The 17,534-nt window shown below is 38.9% G+C and overlaps 1 protein-coding gene across 1 annotated transcript in view; it reads left to right on the top strand.

The window, feature by feature from the left end:
* The window catches only part of PIGN (phosphatidylinositol glycan anchor biosynthesis class N), a 102,472-nt gene that overhangs the window by 10,610 nt on the left and 74,328 nt on the right, over positions 1-17,534 (top strand). The window contains exons 4-12 of the mRNA XM_068993565.1: positions 373-471; positions 3,104-3,210; positions 7,067-7,191; positions 8,246-8,376; positions 9,507-9,623; positions 11,681-11,721; positions 14,872-14,931; positions 16,092-16,184; positions 16,842-16,897. Of these exons, the coding sequence (XP_068849666.1) occupies positions 373-471; positions 3,104-3,210; positions 7,067-7,191; positions 8,246-8,376; positions 9,507-9,623; positions 11,681-11,721; positions 14,872-14,931; positions 16,092-16,184; positions 16,842-16,897 (829 nt within the window). The remainder of the gene's footprint in view (positions 1-372; positions 472-3,103; positions 3,211-7,066; positions 7,192-8,245; positions 8,377-9,506; positions 9,624-11,680; positions 11,722-14,871; positions 14,932-16,091; positions 16,185-16,841; positions 16,898-17,534) is intronic.

The raw sequence follows: 17,534 nt of genomic DNA, 5'->3' as shown, positions 1-17,534 counted from the left end.
TTTTGACAAGTCGTTTAGCCTCACTCACTCACACACACAACTGGGACTGACTCAGGAGGAAACCTTTAATCTTGTATCATCGTGTCCTGTTGATAGAATATGATTGGATGGATTGCTGGTTTTCCTAGATGTTAACTCTCAAAAGTTCAAAAGTGATTCTGTATTTTAGTAAGAAGTCAATTAACTGTTGTAAGCTTTTAAAAAAAATATTTGTAGTATAATACAGGTAACAAAATCTGTTGTTAGTTTTGCATTTGTTCTGCAGTTAATCCTCTTTGTTATTATTTGAAAAAAAATTTCTTCAGGAGCCATACCAATACATCACCATCTAAATATTACTATTGTCATTGTTTTTTTCTCAATTACCTGAAGGATGGAAGGAAAATCCTGTAGAATTTGATTCTCTTCTTAATGAAACCAGGTACACATGGTCCTGGGGAAGCCCAGACATCCTGGCTATGTTTGCCAAAGGTAGGAGTCACTGATTATATTTCCCCAAATACTAAGTAGGCAATGAATCAATCTGGTAATTTAAAATATATACTACATTTTACTGATTAATGAGATACATGTTTTGACACATTTAATATCTCTGAAATGAGTGTATATTATAATAGATGTGTGAGTTTGATTTTTTTTCATCTTAGTTGTACTTAAAATGTTGGATTATACAGTTTAAATACCTTGGATTCAGTGAAATGGTATATGATTCTAACATCTAACAGCTTTTTAATCTTGGGTAAGTTAGATAACTTCTCTATATTGTAGTTTTCCTTTTTATAAAATGTGATAATAATAATTTCTATCTTATAGGTTTGTTTTGGGTGTTAAAAAAATTAATTCATGTGAAATATTGACCAAAAGGCTTCTTACAGTGATCTCATTATGTTGTTGATGGTCACTTACTTTGATTATTAAGAAGTTAGTACATAATCACATAAAGATTTAAATGGTAAAATTTATATTTATAGCTTCTGTTTTCATGTGTTCAAGATCATGCCATCGAGATTTGTTGTATTTGTTGTGGTTCTGTGCCTGAATATGCAAGTGTGAGAACATCTCTTAATGAGAAAATTCATTTGCATCATTTTCTAGAATCAGCTGGATTCCACTTAAATTTTATGTTAGTAAGTGCTTTTTAGTGGGAACATTGAGGTCATTTCACCCAATGAAAAGGTTTGGACCTTTAGTCATGGGTATAATTATACTATAAATTATAACAATCGGAATTATTAAATATTATTCTATATCTCAAAAGCAAATCAGGTATTCAGAATTTTCTGTGTGATAGTCACAGAACATTATTATGTAGAGCAGGTCCACAAACTCATACTGCTTGAGGTTCAGTTCAGTCGCTCAGTTGTGTCTGACTCTTTGCAACCCCATGGACTGCAGTACGCCAGGCCTCCCAGTCTACCACCAATTTCCGGAGTTTGCTCAAACTCATGTCTGTTGAGTCGGTGATGCCATCCAATCATATTGTCCTCTGTCAATCCTTCTCCTCCCACCTTCAGTCTTTCCCAGCATCAGGGTCTTTTCTAATGAGTCAGTTCTTTGCATCAGGTGGCCAAAGTACTGGTGCTTCAGCTTCAGCATCAGTCCTTCCAATGAATATTCAGGACTGATTTCCTTTAAGATAGACTGGTTGGATCTCCTTGCAGTCCAAGGGACTCTTAAGAATCTTCTCCAACACCACAGTTCAAAAGCATCAGTTCTTCGGTGCTCAGTTTTCTTTATAGTCCAACTCTCATATCCACACATGACTCCTGGAAAAAACATAGCTTCGACTAGATTGGGCTTAGTTAGCGAAGTAATGTCTCTGCTTTTTAATATGCTGTCTAGGTTGGTCATAGCTTTTCTTCCAAGGAGCAAGGAGTTAAGCTTTTTTTGGGACTGGTAGTGGTGAGGATGAAGTTGCTATGGTTTACCAAACTCACCTCCCTGCTTCTGACTACAGTTCATAGGACAGGATCAATGCCTTAACTGGAGACAGTCCAATGGGAGTGTTCCATTTCTTACAGTAATTTACAGTTTACTTGGGATTTGAAGAATAGGATGGTTGAGGAGTGGAACCAGTATCATTAGAGCTTAGCTTGTCATTATTATAAGAGATTGTCATTATTCTGTTATCTCTCTTCCTTATGACCTTTAAGAGGCTATCTAACTCAGAAATTCACTAAGTTGATTAGATCCTTAATAAAATCTTACAAGTGATTAATGTATTTGTTGACCCTTTCAAACTATTTGGCAATTATCAATATTTTTTCTCATATATTGAGAAGAATGCATATATTTTATGAATGAAAGAATTGAAATATTTGAATTTTCTTCTTGATTAGGGAATTTTGTAAAACAGGTGATTTAATCTGATTGTACCATCCCTAGATGCCCAAATTCTTTGAGTAGTTTCATCCTTACTTGAAGGCAAACTCCATTGTTTACACTTTTGTGCTATTGTATACTAACTAGCGTTGTGATTTTTTTTCTTAGCATTTTAAATTACAACTCACTTGTATCTGCCAACAAAGGTCTGTCTAGTCAATGCTATGGTTTTTCCAGTGGTCATGTATGGATGTGAGAGTTGGACTGTGAAGAAAACTGAGCGCCAAAGAATTGATGCTTTTGAACTGTTATTGGATAAGACTCTTGAGAGTCCCTTGGACTGCAAAGAGATCAACCAGTCCATTCTAAAGGACATCAGTCCTGAGTGTTCATTGGAAGGACTGATGCTAAAGCTGAAACTCCAATACTTTGGCCACCTCATGCGAAGAGTTGACTCATTGGAAAAGACCCTGATGCTGGGAGGGATTGGGGGCAGGAGGAGAAGGGAAGGACCGAGGACGAGATGGCTGGATGGCATCACCGACTCGATGGACATGAGTTTGAGTAAATTCTGGGAGTTGGTGACGGCCAGGGAGGCCTGGCGTGCTGCGATTCATGGGGTTGCAAAGAGTCGGACACGACTGAGCGACTGAACTGAACTGACCTGTATCTATAAAATTGGAAAATGTTATTGTGAGAACAGAAGCAACAGCATACGTTCAAGCATACACCATGGTCCATGGCAGATCATTAAAATTTTTCCCTAAAATTTCCTCTTCAGGTGACTCTGGAAACCATATTTTTATAGACAGTTACGATGCATCCAGTGAGGATTTTGGTGCCCATGATGTAACAAAACTGGACACGTGGGTTTTTGATCATGTGAAGGTATGTGCTGTTGGTGGCTGGCCTGCCACACACTAGATGTGGGTATTTGCCTCGTGCAGTTGTCTAGTAGCTATACCTAATGTGCTGGAAACTGATTTGTTAATACATGCATCTTAGTTTTTTCTGCTTGGATGAATTTGAAAGTTCCTTATTGTAGCATACAATTTTGAAAAGACTGGATTCTAAGGAATTGCACATTCTACAATAACCATACAGATTTTTAAAAAATAATTTGATAAAGTAAACCCTTTTCAATTCTACGCTTCTACAGTGAAGTGAGCCCTGGATGGGATTCAGGAACCCCACATTTCCTTCCTCATTTGCTGAATCACCCCAGAATAGCCTTGCTGGTCTTTTGTTGACCACAGAGTCAGTCTCTGACAAGCAGTGATGTATGTGGAAGTCTTTTGAAGTTTCAAATCTAAGGCATTTCTTATAGAATACGGTAGATGTTTCAAATATTTGCAAAGAAAAATTAGATAAGCAAAAACCAAGTTCATAAGTTAATCCTAGTAAAACATTTGAGTCTCTTTAAGAAATAGAGGGTTTTTTTAGACTATTTGTTAGTGACAATCCTCAGAGTTTCACCAGGAATCCAATAGAATTTATGTTTTCAAAAATTGTGAGAAAATCTAAACTCTGGATATTGGCTGACTCCTATCTATCATTCTCTTCTTTCTCGTCTCCAAATTGGAACTCATAATTCATCTATTGTAGGAGGCATTCACTGACTGACCTTTAGTGATTCTTATTTTTACCAGTAGTGTCTCTGGACTGACACTATGGGCTTCTCCATAACACAGTCATTTTTTATTGTTTGTTTGTAAACAGTCAGTAGGTGTCTGCATATTTATCAGGAATTAAGTGCTCAATATGTTCTATGATAAGCCGTATTTCTTTCCTTAGAATTTTTTTCCTTAAGATTTTCTTTTCTTACTTAAACTGAAAGTGAACATCTTCAAGTTAAATAAAATCTCTTTACAAAAATAGCAAATGATTTTGCTAAGTATCACTTCTTAATATAATCAACTTACGTTAGTATTTGTTTCAACGCCCTTGGCTTCTAACTTCATAAACATAGCCAAAGATGTTCAGCATCGTGGGTTTGATTCCTTGTGGACAGGCTGATGTAGTTAGTGGCTGTAGCTTTGTATAACTAGGCAGATATAGTTAGTGGCTATAGCTTTGTATAACTAGGCAGATATGGTTAGTGGCTATAGCTTTGTATAACTAGGCAGATGTAGTTAGTGGCTATAGCTTTGTATAACTGGGCAGATATGGTTAGTGGCTATAGCTTTGTATAACTAGGCAGATATGGTTAGTGGCTATAGCTTTGTATAACTAGGCAGATATGGTTAGTGGCTATAGCTTTGTATAACTAGGCAGATATGGTTAGTGGTTATAGCTTTGTATAACTAGGCAGATATGGTTAGTGGCTATAGCTTTGTATAACTAGGCAGATGTAGTTAGTGGCTATAGCTTTGTATAACTAGGCAGATATAGTTAGGCAGTTACAGCTTTGTATAATTAGGCAGATGTAGTTAGGCAGTTATAGCTTTGTATAACTAGGCAGATATAGTTAGTGGTTATAGCTTTGTATAACTAGGCAGATATAGTTAGGGGCTAGCTTGATTCTATGCCTTTTTTTTTACCCTATTTCAACACTGCTATTGACCAGAAAAAAAAAAATTCCCTATAATTTCATAAGATATGATAGAGGTATGTACATGAATCAGGTAACAACAAAAATATAAAATCATCCACAATAAAGAGTGGTGTGAAGGAAACATATAGAGACTGAGAAGATATCTTTAGAAAAGTCCAATCTAAGCCGAGCAGTTAGAGGAAGACTCTCCTGGAAAAGCCTAGGAAACAGAAATGGTTGGGCCTGGATTGCACATAGAGCAGAGTGTCTCAGGCCAACGGCGTAATGATAACTTGGGCTCCAAAGGAACCCTGTAATAAAGCTAGCTTGTCTCTCAGTGAATGATAACGCCAGTAGGCAGCCCAGGACTGAGGCAGCCCAGGATTGGCATGGTGGCTCCCCAGTGCCATTAAGACCCGGCCTCTGAAGTGTCTCTTCTGTCCTCAGAGTGTGGCCTTAGCTTCCGAGTCGTCTTACGACAGGAGATGCTGGAGTTCCAGCCATTATTTCAGTGTTTTAGGTCAACAATACACAGAATTGAAAAGGACTTTGTCTTCTACTAAACTAAATTTATTTCAAAAAGACCTTAATAAACAGTTAAATTTATTTCAAAAGACACATTGTCTTTTGACTGAAGTGTTTGATTTCTGTCTCATTGGCCATAACCAAACAGGTACCATGGGAGAGAATAAGAAGCATGTAGGTTTTAAGTTTGGCACACTAACACGGTCCCATAAAATCAGAAGCCTTACTTAGAGGAAAAGGGAGAATATGCATGCACTCTCCCCCGTGCACAATAAATATTCAAATACAAAAAGGAGCAAGTGCCTTTGAGCTAAGAACAAAATGGAGTTGGTGGGCATAATTATACTAAATATTGGGAGTGGGGAAGAAGTTAAGAGTGTATTTCATATCTTGTGTGCAAAAGACCAATTTTTTAAAAGGCAATGGGAATCTATCACTTTAAACTCTGCAAGATTAGTATTTCATGGTTTCCCAGATCGTGTGTCCACTTTTGAATGAACCGCACTTTTTACAAAGCTGAATAATATCAGTCATGAAACAGATTGTAAATTTGACACCAATTCAATTGCTAAGTTTTGTTGTTTCTCGTCAGCTTTTCAATTACATCTTTAGAATTTAAGTCCTTTCTCTTGAAAAACTTCCTGTTTCCATCTAGATTTAAAGTTTCTTAGGGGCTAATTAGAATGTATATGAAAGCTAGGGGGCCATTTTATGCTTTTAAGGATGATTATGTTTATTTATATTTATATTTATTTATGTTTAATTTCATTTGTATTCCTTTTTTTTTTCTCATTTGGAAATAGGTAGTTTCTCTAATGGCACCATTTATATTTTTTAATGTTTGTAATAATGAAGAGTTAGTTGAAGGAATACTTCAGGCTTTTATTGGAAAGTTAAATACCTTGTTAAAATTAACATCTTACATAGTTAAAGACTATGGGGTCTTTCATGGGGTCTCAAAGAGTCAGACACGACTGAGTGACTGAACTGAACTGATAGTTAAAGACATTTATGTGAATAATAATTATATATCTTGGCAGTCAGTTGACTTATTCAAAATAATTTAAAAGTACTTTCCATAGGTACTTGTGTACACATTCATGTGTATGTAAGTTCAGGATGAACCCTTTTCTTAGAGGGCTTTATGAATCCAGTTTATCATTGTGAAATTAATCATTTTTGAACTGTATTTCCATTCATTATGTGGCCATTTTTCCATCATACCTTGTGAAGCACAGATTCGAGTCTTGGGACAGTAGAAATAAGCTATTTGCAATGTTCCAAGTGAGAGATTATGGTTGAACTAGGGCGCCAACACAGGACAAGAAGCAGGAAAACGTTTAACACTCATGAAACATTCCTAAATCGCTGCCATGAGTGCTGTTTTATTGTTGGCTCATGTCAAAATAGTTCTCCAGTATTATTAGAGCTTCATGAAACCGAGATCCCCTTTCTATAATCTTTTTTCAGCCTAATTATAACACGGAAAATAGCTCATTTGTGTTTTGAATGTAGATGTCTGAACTGACAAGTACTTTGTATTGGTAGGTCCTGAGGACAAATTTAAATAAAATAGGACAATTTAATTTTTTAGTTCTGTATAAGTTTAATTAAATGTTTTCATCAGAATTACTTTTTAAATAAAATTAATGAACTAAACATTTTTAACTGATTTGTTACATATAGGAGTTCTTTCACGCTGCCAGAAACAACCAATCTTTGCTTTCTAAAGTAAACGAAGACAAAATAGTTTTTTTCTTGCATTTATTAGGAATAGACACAAATGGACATGCTCATCGACCAACATCAAGGTAATTTTAATGCTGTGTTTAATTTCATGGTTTTGAGGGAAATACCTGTTCCGTTTGAACTTTTAAAGTACTATAATGTACTTTCTTTGTAATGATCACAACAGAACTTATATTTTAAATAACTCTAAAGTAGAATATATTCTAATTTATATGATATGTAGTATGATATTGTGGCTAAAATCACATGTGCTGTGACCACACTACTCATTAATATAAGTAAAATATGTTCTGTACGTGTGTTCCATATTACTCACTTATCAAAGCAGAGAGAAAAAGATTACAAAAAGCATTTTTATTATGTTAATGTTTGTATCACAAAAAGATGTAACTAGCTGTTCCTTACGTTCCATTTAATCAGTGCTATATCGAGCAGATAATAGTATAAAGCTTTGTATACCGTATTTCAGTAGCACTCCTTATAGAAAACAGCAACTGTCTTTCTCACTTTCTCTAGCATGAGATAGGAAGAATTCATATTATGTGTTTATTTTTCATTTTGGATTAGATTTAGATTAGTTTTAACTTCCAGTAATGAATACCTCATGCTTCTCATCTGTAACACAATGCATTGTCTTAAGTAATAAAACTTATACTAAACCACCCCTTGTGCAACTGTATGGAAAGCTTAAATATAGTTTGTCCAAAGTGTGTTATATCATATCATAAACACACTAAAGAATGAAATTCTATAGTTGAAACAGTGATACTTAAGCTGTTTGATAAATGTATCAAAAGCAACATAGACATTATTAGAGACATGAGTTTAAAAGTCATCATTGTTGCATTTGAGACTTAGAAAGCGCTCGTGGAGACCTATTTGCTAATCGATGCTTTAAAAAAAAATTTCTGAAAATGATTTCAGATTGTTTTACTTCTTTAAGTGAGGAAAAAGTGTTTTTAACAATCTACAGAGCTCTGATTTAAAAACATTAAGGTTGAAATCTAGAAGTATTTCAGCAGTTATTGACTTTATCATAAATTCGTGCTGAATAAATTTGATTTTGCCAAATTAATGTAATTAATATAATTTGCTCTTCTTTTTCTTTTTAAACAGGGAATATTCAGACAATATTAAATTAGTTGATAAAGAATTGAAAGAAATTGAGTCTACTGTTAAAGACTTTTATGGAAATGATGGGAAAACAGCATTTATCTTTACCGCTGACCATGGGATGACAGACTGGGGTTAGTCTGTCTCTAAGTGATGTATACTTTATGATTAAAGTCGTGGTGAATGTAGCTTGCAGATATTTAGGGTATTGCAGAGGATTAGATGTCTTAGTATATACAAAGTGTCTAGCATGTAATAGTATGCATAAAATGTTAGTGTAAAAAAGACTAATCTTATACAGTCTTTCTTTTAACTATGAAAGGAATATATTCTCATTTGACTTCCCAGGTGGCACAGTTGATAAAGAATCCCCCTGCCAGTGCAGGAGACAAGAGACACGGGTTCGATCCCTGGGTTGAGAAGATCCCCTGGGGTAGGAAATGGCAACCCACTCCAGTATACTTGCCAGAAAAGTTCCATGGGCAGAGCCTGGAGGGCTATGGTCCACAGGGTTGCAGAGTCGGACACAACTGAGTGTGTGCACACGTGCACACACACACACAGAGGAACCCCCTGCCAAACTCATGTTTATCTACCTAGAAGTAACTCTATGTGATGGCATAGGGCTGAGTTTAAGGTGGTGTTGCTGGGGGACCTAGGGCTACTGACCTTGTCCACTAGAGGAGACTGTCCAATCTGCCAGACTCCCAAGGCAGACACAGTGTGCCCAGAGAGCAAGTCAAGGCAAAGCGGAGACTTGAGTCCCCGAATCACAGTGTAGAGTTCTGATGAGCGGGTCCCACTTTATAAGGGGGTTTGGGCTACACCAGCCAGGGTGGCTGGGAGGAAAAGCAGACCAAGACTGCTGCCCTCTTCAGAGCAGACCTGGCCTCGACCGCCTGCCCCAGACCTGGGCGCTTCCTCCCCAGAGGAGCCTCGCCTGCGGTTGCTGCCTTCGCGGCCACTCTGGTGGGGTCTCCTCCAAGCCTTAGTCGTTGTTATCCTTAATCTTTCAACCAGAGCCACTCCACGGATATTCTGGTTTTTCTTTCTGCCTGTTTGTTGTTGATGCTCTGATTTGCCTGGAGAGTATTTTAAAACTAATTGTTACATAGAGATGCAAACTTCTGGGAGTGGGGTGGTGGAAATTAGCTCTTTATGGGTCAACTCTTTACAACGAAGTATTAAAAGATTTTCAGGGATAGGTTAATCAGGTATCGGTTCGTCTTTGTTACTCACATTGCTCGTTGTGTCTTACTTGTAGGCTCCCACGGAGCCGGTCATCCTTCAGAGACTTGTACTCCTTTTATCGCTTGGGGAGCTGGAATCAGGCTTCCCCAAAAAGTGTCAGCTCAGAACTTTGATGACTCATATTTGCAAGGTAGGAATGCTTACCTTTATTGTTTTTATGAATGTGACATTTTAAAATCAAAGTTTAATTTTTAAAAATGACTTTTCAAATTATAGCTTTCAGTTTGTTATTTGTGACATTGCTATTTCTGTGTATTAATTTTGTATAGTTTATATTATTTCATTTATGATATTCAGCTTAAAATACGCATTATTATTTGCCTTATGAAAGTTCAAGTGTACTGTTCTTTTTTCACAAACCTTATTACTCTAGGACTCAGATTAAACCCTTGGCTTAGATCTTACCTACAAAGACTATCAATCAGATAAGCCACACATATGTCACAATTTATGTTTCAGAACTGGGCAGACTTTGCCCTGTCTCTAGTATTTTTGAAGGCCTTCTCTTACGCAAGCCTCCTTGTTTCTCAATCCATGATAAAAAGGAATTTCTTTTTCCTTGGAGCTCTGGTTATCTTGTAAGGTAAGGGTCTTTTTAGAATTTGAGAGCTTTTACTAATTGGACAAAATAAATTCCTCCCAAATGTCCTTCTCTGGATTAGTTGTGTCAACTCATTCAAAGTACTTGTTAAGAATACAGATTTTTTAAAATTTACAGATTTCTAGACCTTGTCATTAGATATTTCGATTCCATGAGTCTGGGTGAGGCCTGGAAATTTTCTTTTTAAAACCTTCTCCAGTGATGTGAACTCACAGCTGTATTAGGTATTTCTACTAGAAGACTTTTGGGTTTGTATAATAAAGTTTTCTTACATGTTCTGTCTTTTTTTGAATTTTTTGGAGATATAATTTGCATACTATAAAATTCATGTTTTAAAAGTGTGTAATTGAACTTTTTTTTAGCATTTTCACAGAGTTTTGCCTCTGCTATGCAATTTCCTTGCTCTCCCCCACCCCACCAAAAACCCTTGTCTATTAGCAGTCGCTGCTCACTCCCCTCTCCCTTGTATGTGTATAAACCGTATTCTGTTCAGTCAGCTTATGGGCGTTCGGGTTGTTTCCACATCTGGGCTATTTTACAGTGACGCAGCGAACCTTTCTATATGGGTGTGTCTTTTTATTTCTCTTGGATGGATTCCTAGGTGAGTAGTAGCAGGTCATGTGTTCCTTATGTTTTTTTTTGCAAACTGCCAAGCTGGTTTCCTAGGCAGCTGCGTCATTCTGTGTTCCTACACTCTGTGCTAAATAGGCTGTTTCTGTTGTTTAGTCGCCCAGGCGTGCCTAACTCTTTTGTGACCCCGTGGACTGTAGCCCGCCAGACTCCTCTGTCCATGGGATTTCCCAGACAAGAATATTGGAGCGGGTTGCCATTTCCTTCTCCAGGGGATCTTCGTGACCCAGGTGTCAAACCCGCATCTCCTGCTTGGAGGCGGATTCTCTGCCACTGAGCCACCTGGGAAGCCTTTTAAATGGATTAGACTGGGTCCAACTAGAAGCTAGGTTAAATGGTATGTTTGTACTTAGGAAACAGAACTTTATTTTGGCAGTTGATTTCAACCCACTCCAGTATTCTTGCCTGGAGAATCCCCATGTCAGAGAACCCTGGCGGACTGCAGTCCATGGGGTCACAAAGAGTCGGACACAACTGAGCTGCTAAGCACGTACTACTTTCACAATTGGAATTAGTGGTGGTAGGAGCATCAGAGCTAAAAAATTTCATGTATTTTGCAAGCAGCTGCCATTACAAAAAGAGAACAGCTTCGATTGACTACCGGCTGGCGGGCTGCCTAGTAATCCGGAGCGAGACTGTCGCTGCGGCCGTGTGACAGTCGTCATCATTGTGCCTTTTGATGTTTTGAAGCAGTTATCCCCTAATGAGCATTTTGGAAGTTTAATAGACTATTACAGAAAATATCAAATAAATTTTATTGAGTTACTCTTTTAAAATTCTAGTTTAAAAAAGTTTGCAGCTCTGCCTTTTTAGTACCCTTGTGGTTCATACTTGGCTTAAAATCGACTGTCCCAATACTTTCTTTTTCCATTAACCACCTGTAATAATAAAATAACTTCTCTTTTTTTTTTTTTTAATTTTTAACATCAGCACTTATGTTTATTTGTATCTTTCAGAATGGAAGTTGGAGAACTGGAAGAGACAAGATATTAACCAGGTATTCATTATATTTAATCATGTTCAAATTTAATTTTCTGTCTATAAGAAGTTTAGAACAAAAAAATCTGGGAAACAAAATTGTATTAAAGATGATAAAAGATTTTTCTAAAACATTTCAGTTACTAAGAGAACTCCTGCTAGTGTGAATATTTTCACCCCGAGTAATCTTTTTTTGGGCTTCCCTGGTGGTGCAGAGGGTGAAGCGTCTGCTTGCAATGCAGGAGACCTGGGTTCAGTCCCTGGGTCAGGAAGCTCCCCTGGAGAAGGAAATGGCAGCCCACTCCAGTACTCTTGCCTGGAGAATCCCGTGGACAGAGAAGCCTGGTAGACTACAGTTCATGGGATCGCAAAGAGTGTTTCTTTGGGCAAAATAAAGCAGCCTCAAATAAAACTTAAGGCGAAGGCTTCCTCCAAATAACACTGGCTAATTACAGAATTATTATGCAAATTGGAGTGTGCGTGCTTGTCACATTTGTGTGACTTTTGTGTGACTTTTGTGTCACAGCTGCCTTGCTCAGTTGCTTCCGGCACAGATCTGATGGAACCCCGTGGTGCACTTCTTTCCTCTTCCTATGTCAGTTGCTGTTTCCTTTTTATTAACACAAGTTTTCTCTTTAATTCTACCCCCAAATTTTTACAAATGCAGTGGAAAAAAAGTGACAGGAGTATACAGATTAGAAACCTGACATTATAGGGATCCTTACACTGTAGGGGACCGTACATCACAGGAAAATGCCGGCCAATCTAATGGTTAGACCAGCAGCGTCACCTGTAGATAGGAAGCACAGAATTTTCTTGTTGAGGATATGCTATGCAGATAGCTGTCTGCAAGTGAAAGGCATGGTATCGTCGGTGTGTGTCCTCCAGAATGGCAGAAATATCTTACACCTCCTCCAGATCACCTTGCACGTTCACCTCAGAAGCTGGCTTTCCTTACTGTGGAGGATAAACCAAGGCCTGGGGTCTCATTTTCAGCTGTGTGCTTACAGAAGCCTTTTCTTTCTCAGCATATTAACAATGGTCTTATCTCTCCAGATGAATGCTTATTACCCAAGCAAATGAAAATGTATAGAATTGGATAGCAGTCTATTAATTTGCAATAAAAACCACTGGCAGAGGGATAGGAGTATCTTGACGTTCATAAGATAAGAGCATGTATTATTTGTAGCCAGACTGGATCATAGTCAAAAGCTGAATGCTCTTACTCTCTGAACACTGCTTCAGACCTGCATTAGGTGAGGGTCTGTACTCATGCCTTCTGCCTCTGTCGTTGTGTGTCTGCAGCATGTTTAAACACTGTGCAAACGTGAACACGAACACTCAGCACTGAAGTATTAACTTCACACTTCGTGTGACAGCTATCATGGTGAATAAAAGGAGACACAGCCCCTCTCCTAGGAGGCTTATAGTCTAGACCCTGAAGACGGTGGTGTACAGAGCATAGCACTGGGGTTCAGTGGGAGGCGGAAGGCAGACGCTGGGCCGTGCAGGGCCTCGTGGGCCTCTGGAGTTCATCCTTGAGTTGGGGGAAGCCCTCCTAGTGTTTGCAGCCTGGGGAGGGGCGTGATCTGAGGTTTTACCACAGGGTCGTCTCTCTGTTGGAGGACAATTCAGAGGCCAGCAGTGGAGGCTGGGGAAGGCGAGGGTGCAATCAGGCGACCAGGGGTGTTGTCGGTTTTCTGTGAGATGGGGCTTGGTAAAGAGGACATAGATCGTGAAAGTGAGACAGACTGAGAGCCTAGGACAAAACTCCAACTTTAAATGAGGGCTTGAGAAATCAGCTCTGAATGTTCATTGGAAGGACTGATGCTGAAGCTGAACCTCCAATACTTTGGCCACCTGAAGCGAAGAGCTGAGTCATTGGAAAAGACCCTGATGCTGGGAAAGATTGAGGGCAGGAGGAGAGGACAACAGAGGGTGAGATGGTTGGATGGCATCATCGACTCAAAGGACATGAGGTTGGGTGGACTCTGGGAGTTGGTGATGGACAGGGAGCCTGGTGTGCTGCAGTTCATGGGGTCACAAAGAGTTGGACTGAGCGGCTGAATGAACTGAACTGAGAAAGTAGAGACTGGAGACTCTAATGGTGGGGTTACAGAGACCCAGAGCGGGTGGTCTGCACAGTGCCACGTGGTCGCATCATTATAATCACAGCAGCATCTGCAGCCGCTGGTTAGTGTGGGATTATTACACACTAGTACTTTATAAATTGTCTCACTGGATCGTGCCATAATTCTGTAAGGGAGAAACTTTTATTTATTTTCTAACTGACAGGGAAACCTGAAGCATTGGAGAGTTGAAATAACCTGCCCAAGGTCTCAGAGATCACAAGCAAAGTGTTTGAAATTGGGCATTCTGACAGCCAAGCACTTGACTGCCTGAAACATTATCGGTACTAATACCAAAGCAGTCAGTTAGATGTAGAAAATGGAGGCTATTAGTTCTGCAGTGAGTGCAGTCTAGAGGATGATAAAGAGTGAAAACAAGTTAGAGCAGCCCGAGGGCGGATCGGGAGGTGAGGCCATGCAGACTGGAAGCGTGGACCGCTCCTCTGGACACTTGGACCTGGAGGGGGCTCTCCAAAGCTGTGCTCGAGGACTTGTGTCTAAAGAGGCTCTTATCCTGCTTGATGTCTTTTTCTAGACATCACTGACTGGCCAGCCAGCCTCCTTCTGCTGTACTCTTTCTTTAATTAATATATAATATATGTGTATATATATCTGGCGGGCTGCTGTCTGGGGGGTCACACAGAGTCAGACACGACTGAAGTGACTCAGCAGCAGCAGCAGTTGAAGTCTACTTTTGCTGGCTATTTCCTGTCTAGTAAGCATCCTTGTCGTAACACCCCAAAACTGTTACATTAGATGGTCAAGCTTTCAGCTTGTAGAATAAGTAACTTTTTTGTTTTATATATTTTACTTTGGGGGCTCCTAGTGATTTCAAATTTAGGTTTTCATACGTTCATGTACCTCTAGCAAGTGACATTTTTTTTAGAGATCAGTATCTACTGTGTATGGAATAAGTATTTGATGATAATGGATTAAAATGGATATCATGGTTATCTTTCAAAATACAGGTATACAAATTAAATTACTTAATGTCCTTGTTGATCTGTCGCCGTCTTAGATTTAACTTCTTCTGTTTGCAGGCTGATGTTGCACCGTTGATGGCAGCTCTTATTGGAGTTCCCTTCCCTCTTAACTCAGTGGTAAAGAGTACAATCTTCTTATCAACTCTCAGAATAACAGAAAAATTATCGTGCAGTAAAGTTTACTTTTTACGTGTTTCTGAATCCATTTAAGGAAGATTTATTACACAGATATTGCTGGTTTGCTAGGTCAGTGCCCCAGAGACTCAGGACGAAGAAACTCACTGCAGTTCCATGGCAGAGCCTGTTTGCAGGGTCACCAGCCCTCACCGTGCCTGTTGCACCGTCTGTTCCGTGACCCTAAAGCAGCAAATTCCAGTGTTTGTTAGCATCTGAGTGGTCCAGCCGGGAATACTTGTCTACCTTCAGTGTAGGAAGGCAGGGGACCTCATTAGACCCACTGTGCTCCATCTAATTTCTCAGCTTCCAGTGGAAATGTTTTTAAGATGGGAACTGGATGCTGAAAAACTAAAAGACAGAATCCATTCCCATCTGCCATTCTTTCTAGCCCTTCAACTCAAAGTTAAAACAAATAATATCCTCTGCCTCAGAGCTCTGCGTCATTTGCCCCCTGTAGTCATAAACGTGTGGTATGTCTATAACTGAAACCAGAGTTTCGGAAACGAAACTTTACGTGTAGTGTAACCGTGTGGAGCTTCCCTGGTCACTCCGTCGGTGAGGAACCTGCCTGCAGTGCAGGAGAACCGGGTTCCATCCCTGGGTCGAGAAGATCTCCTGGAGAAGGAAATGGCAAACCACTTCAGTATTGCCTGGAAAATCCCATAGACAGAGGAGCCTGGTGGGCTACAGTCCATGGGGTCACAAGAGTTGGACAGCTTTAGCAACTAAACCCTGAAGGCATACTCCTGTTTTCCTTCTATCTTTTTTTTGAGTGTGCTGGCTGTGGCCCACCATAGTAGCTTTTTGTGTGTGCAGAGCATTTATTTCACTGCCTGCCATATAGCAATCTTTTGATAAATGTTAGGTTTTATTGGACTTAATTCATCTCTTTTGCTTTATTTATTTTATTATATCTATTTTGTGAGAAAAGTAATAGAACATTTTTCAGTTACGATTTAAAAAAATATTTTTAATTATTCCAAGAATTTATTTGTCCATATGTCTTATCTCTCTTGCTTCCCTTGTAAGTCTGTTTTGTTTTATCAGAATAACCTGAGCTTTGTTAGCGCTAATATTAAACCAGTGTGTATTATTTACAGGGAATCATTCCTGTGGATATGCTTAATACCTCTGATCTCTTCAAAGCAGAGAGCATGTTTACAAATGCAGTACAGATTCTTGAACAGTTCAAGGTAAAACAAGACCACACACAAATACGGACATGATTCCAATTTTAAAACTGAATATATCTTGTGAAAATATTTGATTTTGCATTTTAAGAAATGGTTTTCATAATTTATTATCTTTAAATTGTTTGTATTTGACTAGTGTCCTAAGTTTCACATTTCTGAGATGCACTTTCCTTGAATCAGTTTGAGGGTGTAGAATTAGCTCTGAGGAGCGTCCCGAACTGTTAGAGCGCCACAGACACTTATAAAGACTACAGACCAAGTCTCTGTCAGTGGGATTTGCCTTGTGCAGCATTGCATGGCGCTCTGGGTATATTATTATTTGCATTAACAACTTAAAGAAATGACCGTTTAACTGAAACTTTCTGTTATTCATAATAGTGTTAATGCAGCATGGCTTATTGTGTTTCCTAAGGGTTAAAAAGTATAGCTTAATTATATGACATTTTGCAGGCTTGATATACTTCATTCTCAGCTTGTTGGAATGGTAATATATAGCATTAACATTTTCTTTAAATATTTATGAAGTAGGATAGTAACACAAAATTCCATTTATTTCTATTGCTAAAGAACCATTTTAATGGATATTTGTATTCCAAAATGAAATTAGTTCATTTTTTTCTCTTATCTAATATAAATATTTTCACTCTTGGTTCCCAGGTAAAAATGACTCAGAAAAAAGAAGCTACTTTGTCGTTTTTGTTTACACCATTTAAGTAAGTCTCTTATGTTTTTTATTAACTTGTAGGAAAGAAGTTTTCTTTGAGTTTGAATGCTTGACAATAGAGTAGGTTCTTAGAAAAGCTGTCTTTTTTGTGTACATTAGTGTCATTTATCAAATGAAAGCCTCTTTTGTTGTTTTACAAGTAATGAACCAGGTGCTGTATGCCTTTGAGTGGCTCGTAGAGGGGATACAGGGGTGTAGAAAGACAGGGCTTGGCTGGAGAGGGGTGTGTCTCTTAGCCTGGCCGAGGAGCGAGATGCTCATGCCGTTCTGGCTTATAGAAAGAGAGGAGAGCTGGCGTGAGAGGTGAGGCTGAAGGCTACTGAGCTCAACTTGCGTTTGAAGATGCATGAATTAGTTAGAAATAGGGATTTGGATCTCAAGGTAGAGGTGAGAGTTGGTTAGGAGGATATCGGCGCCATCAGCATAAAGATGGTGGCGGAAAGCCTCGCGCACGCAGGAGGCTCTCGGGTGGCTGCATGAAGTGACAAGGCCGGTGATCTGCTTCTGGGAAACACGGACAGCTGCTTGGCAAAGAGAAGAGCAGGTTTTGGTGGGCAGCAGATTTTGTCCCATCCCAGAAAGATGTGCTTTCCTTGAATTGGGAACGGGGTTATTTGAGACAAAAC

Source organism: Capricornis sumatraensis, chromosome 21 (genome assembly GCF_032405125.1).
Source record: "Capricornis sumatraensis isolate serow.1 chromosome 21, serow.2, whole genome shotgun sequence".
Taxonomy (NCBI): Eukaryota; Metazoa; Chordata; class Mammalia; order Artiodactyla; family Bovidae; genus Capricornis; species Capricornis sumatraensis.
Note: the sequence above shows the minus strand (reverse complement) of the source record. Positions and strands in the feature narration are given on the sequence as shown.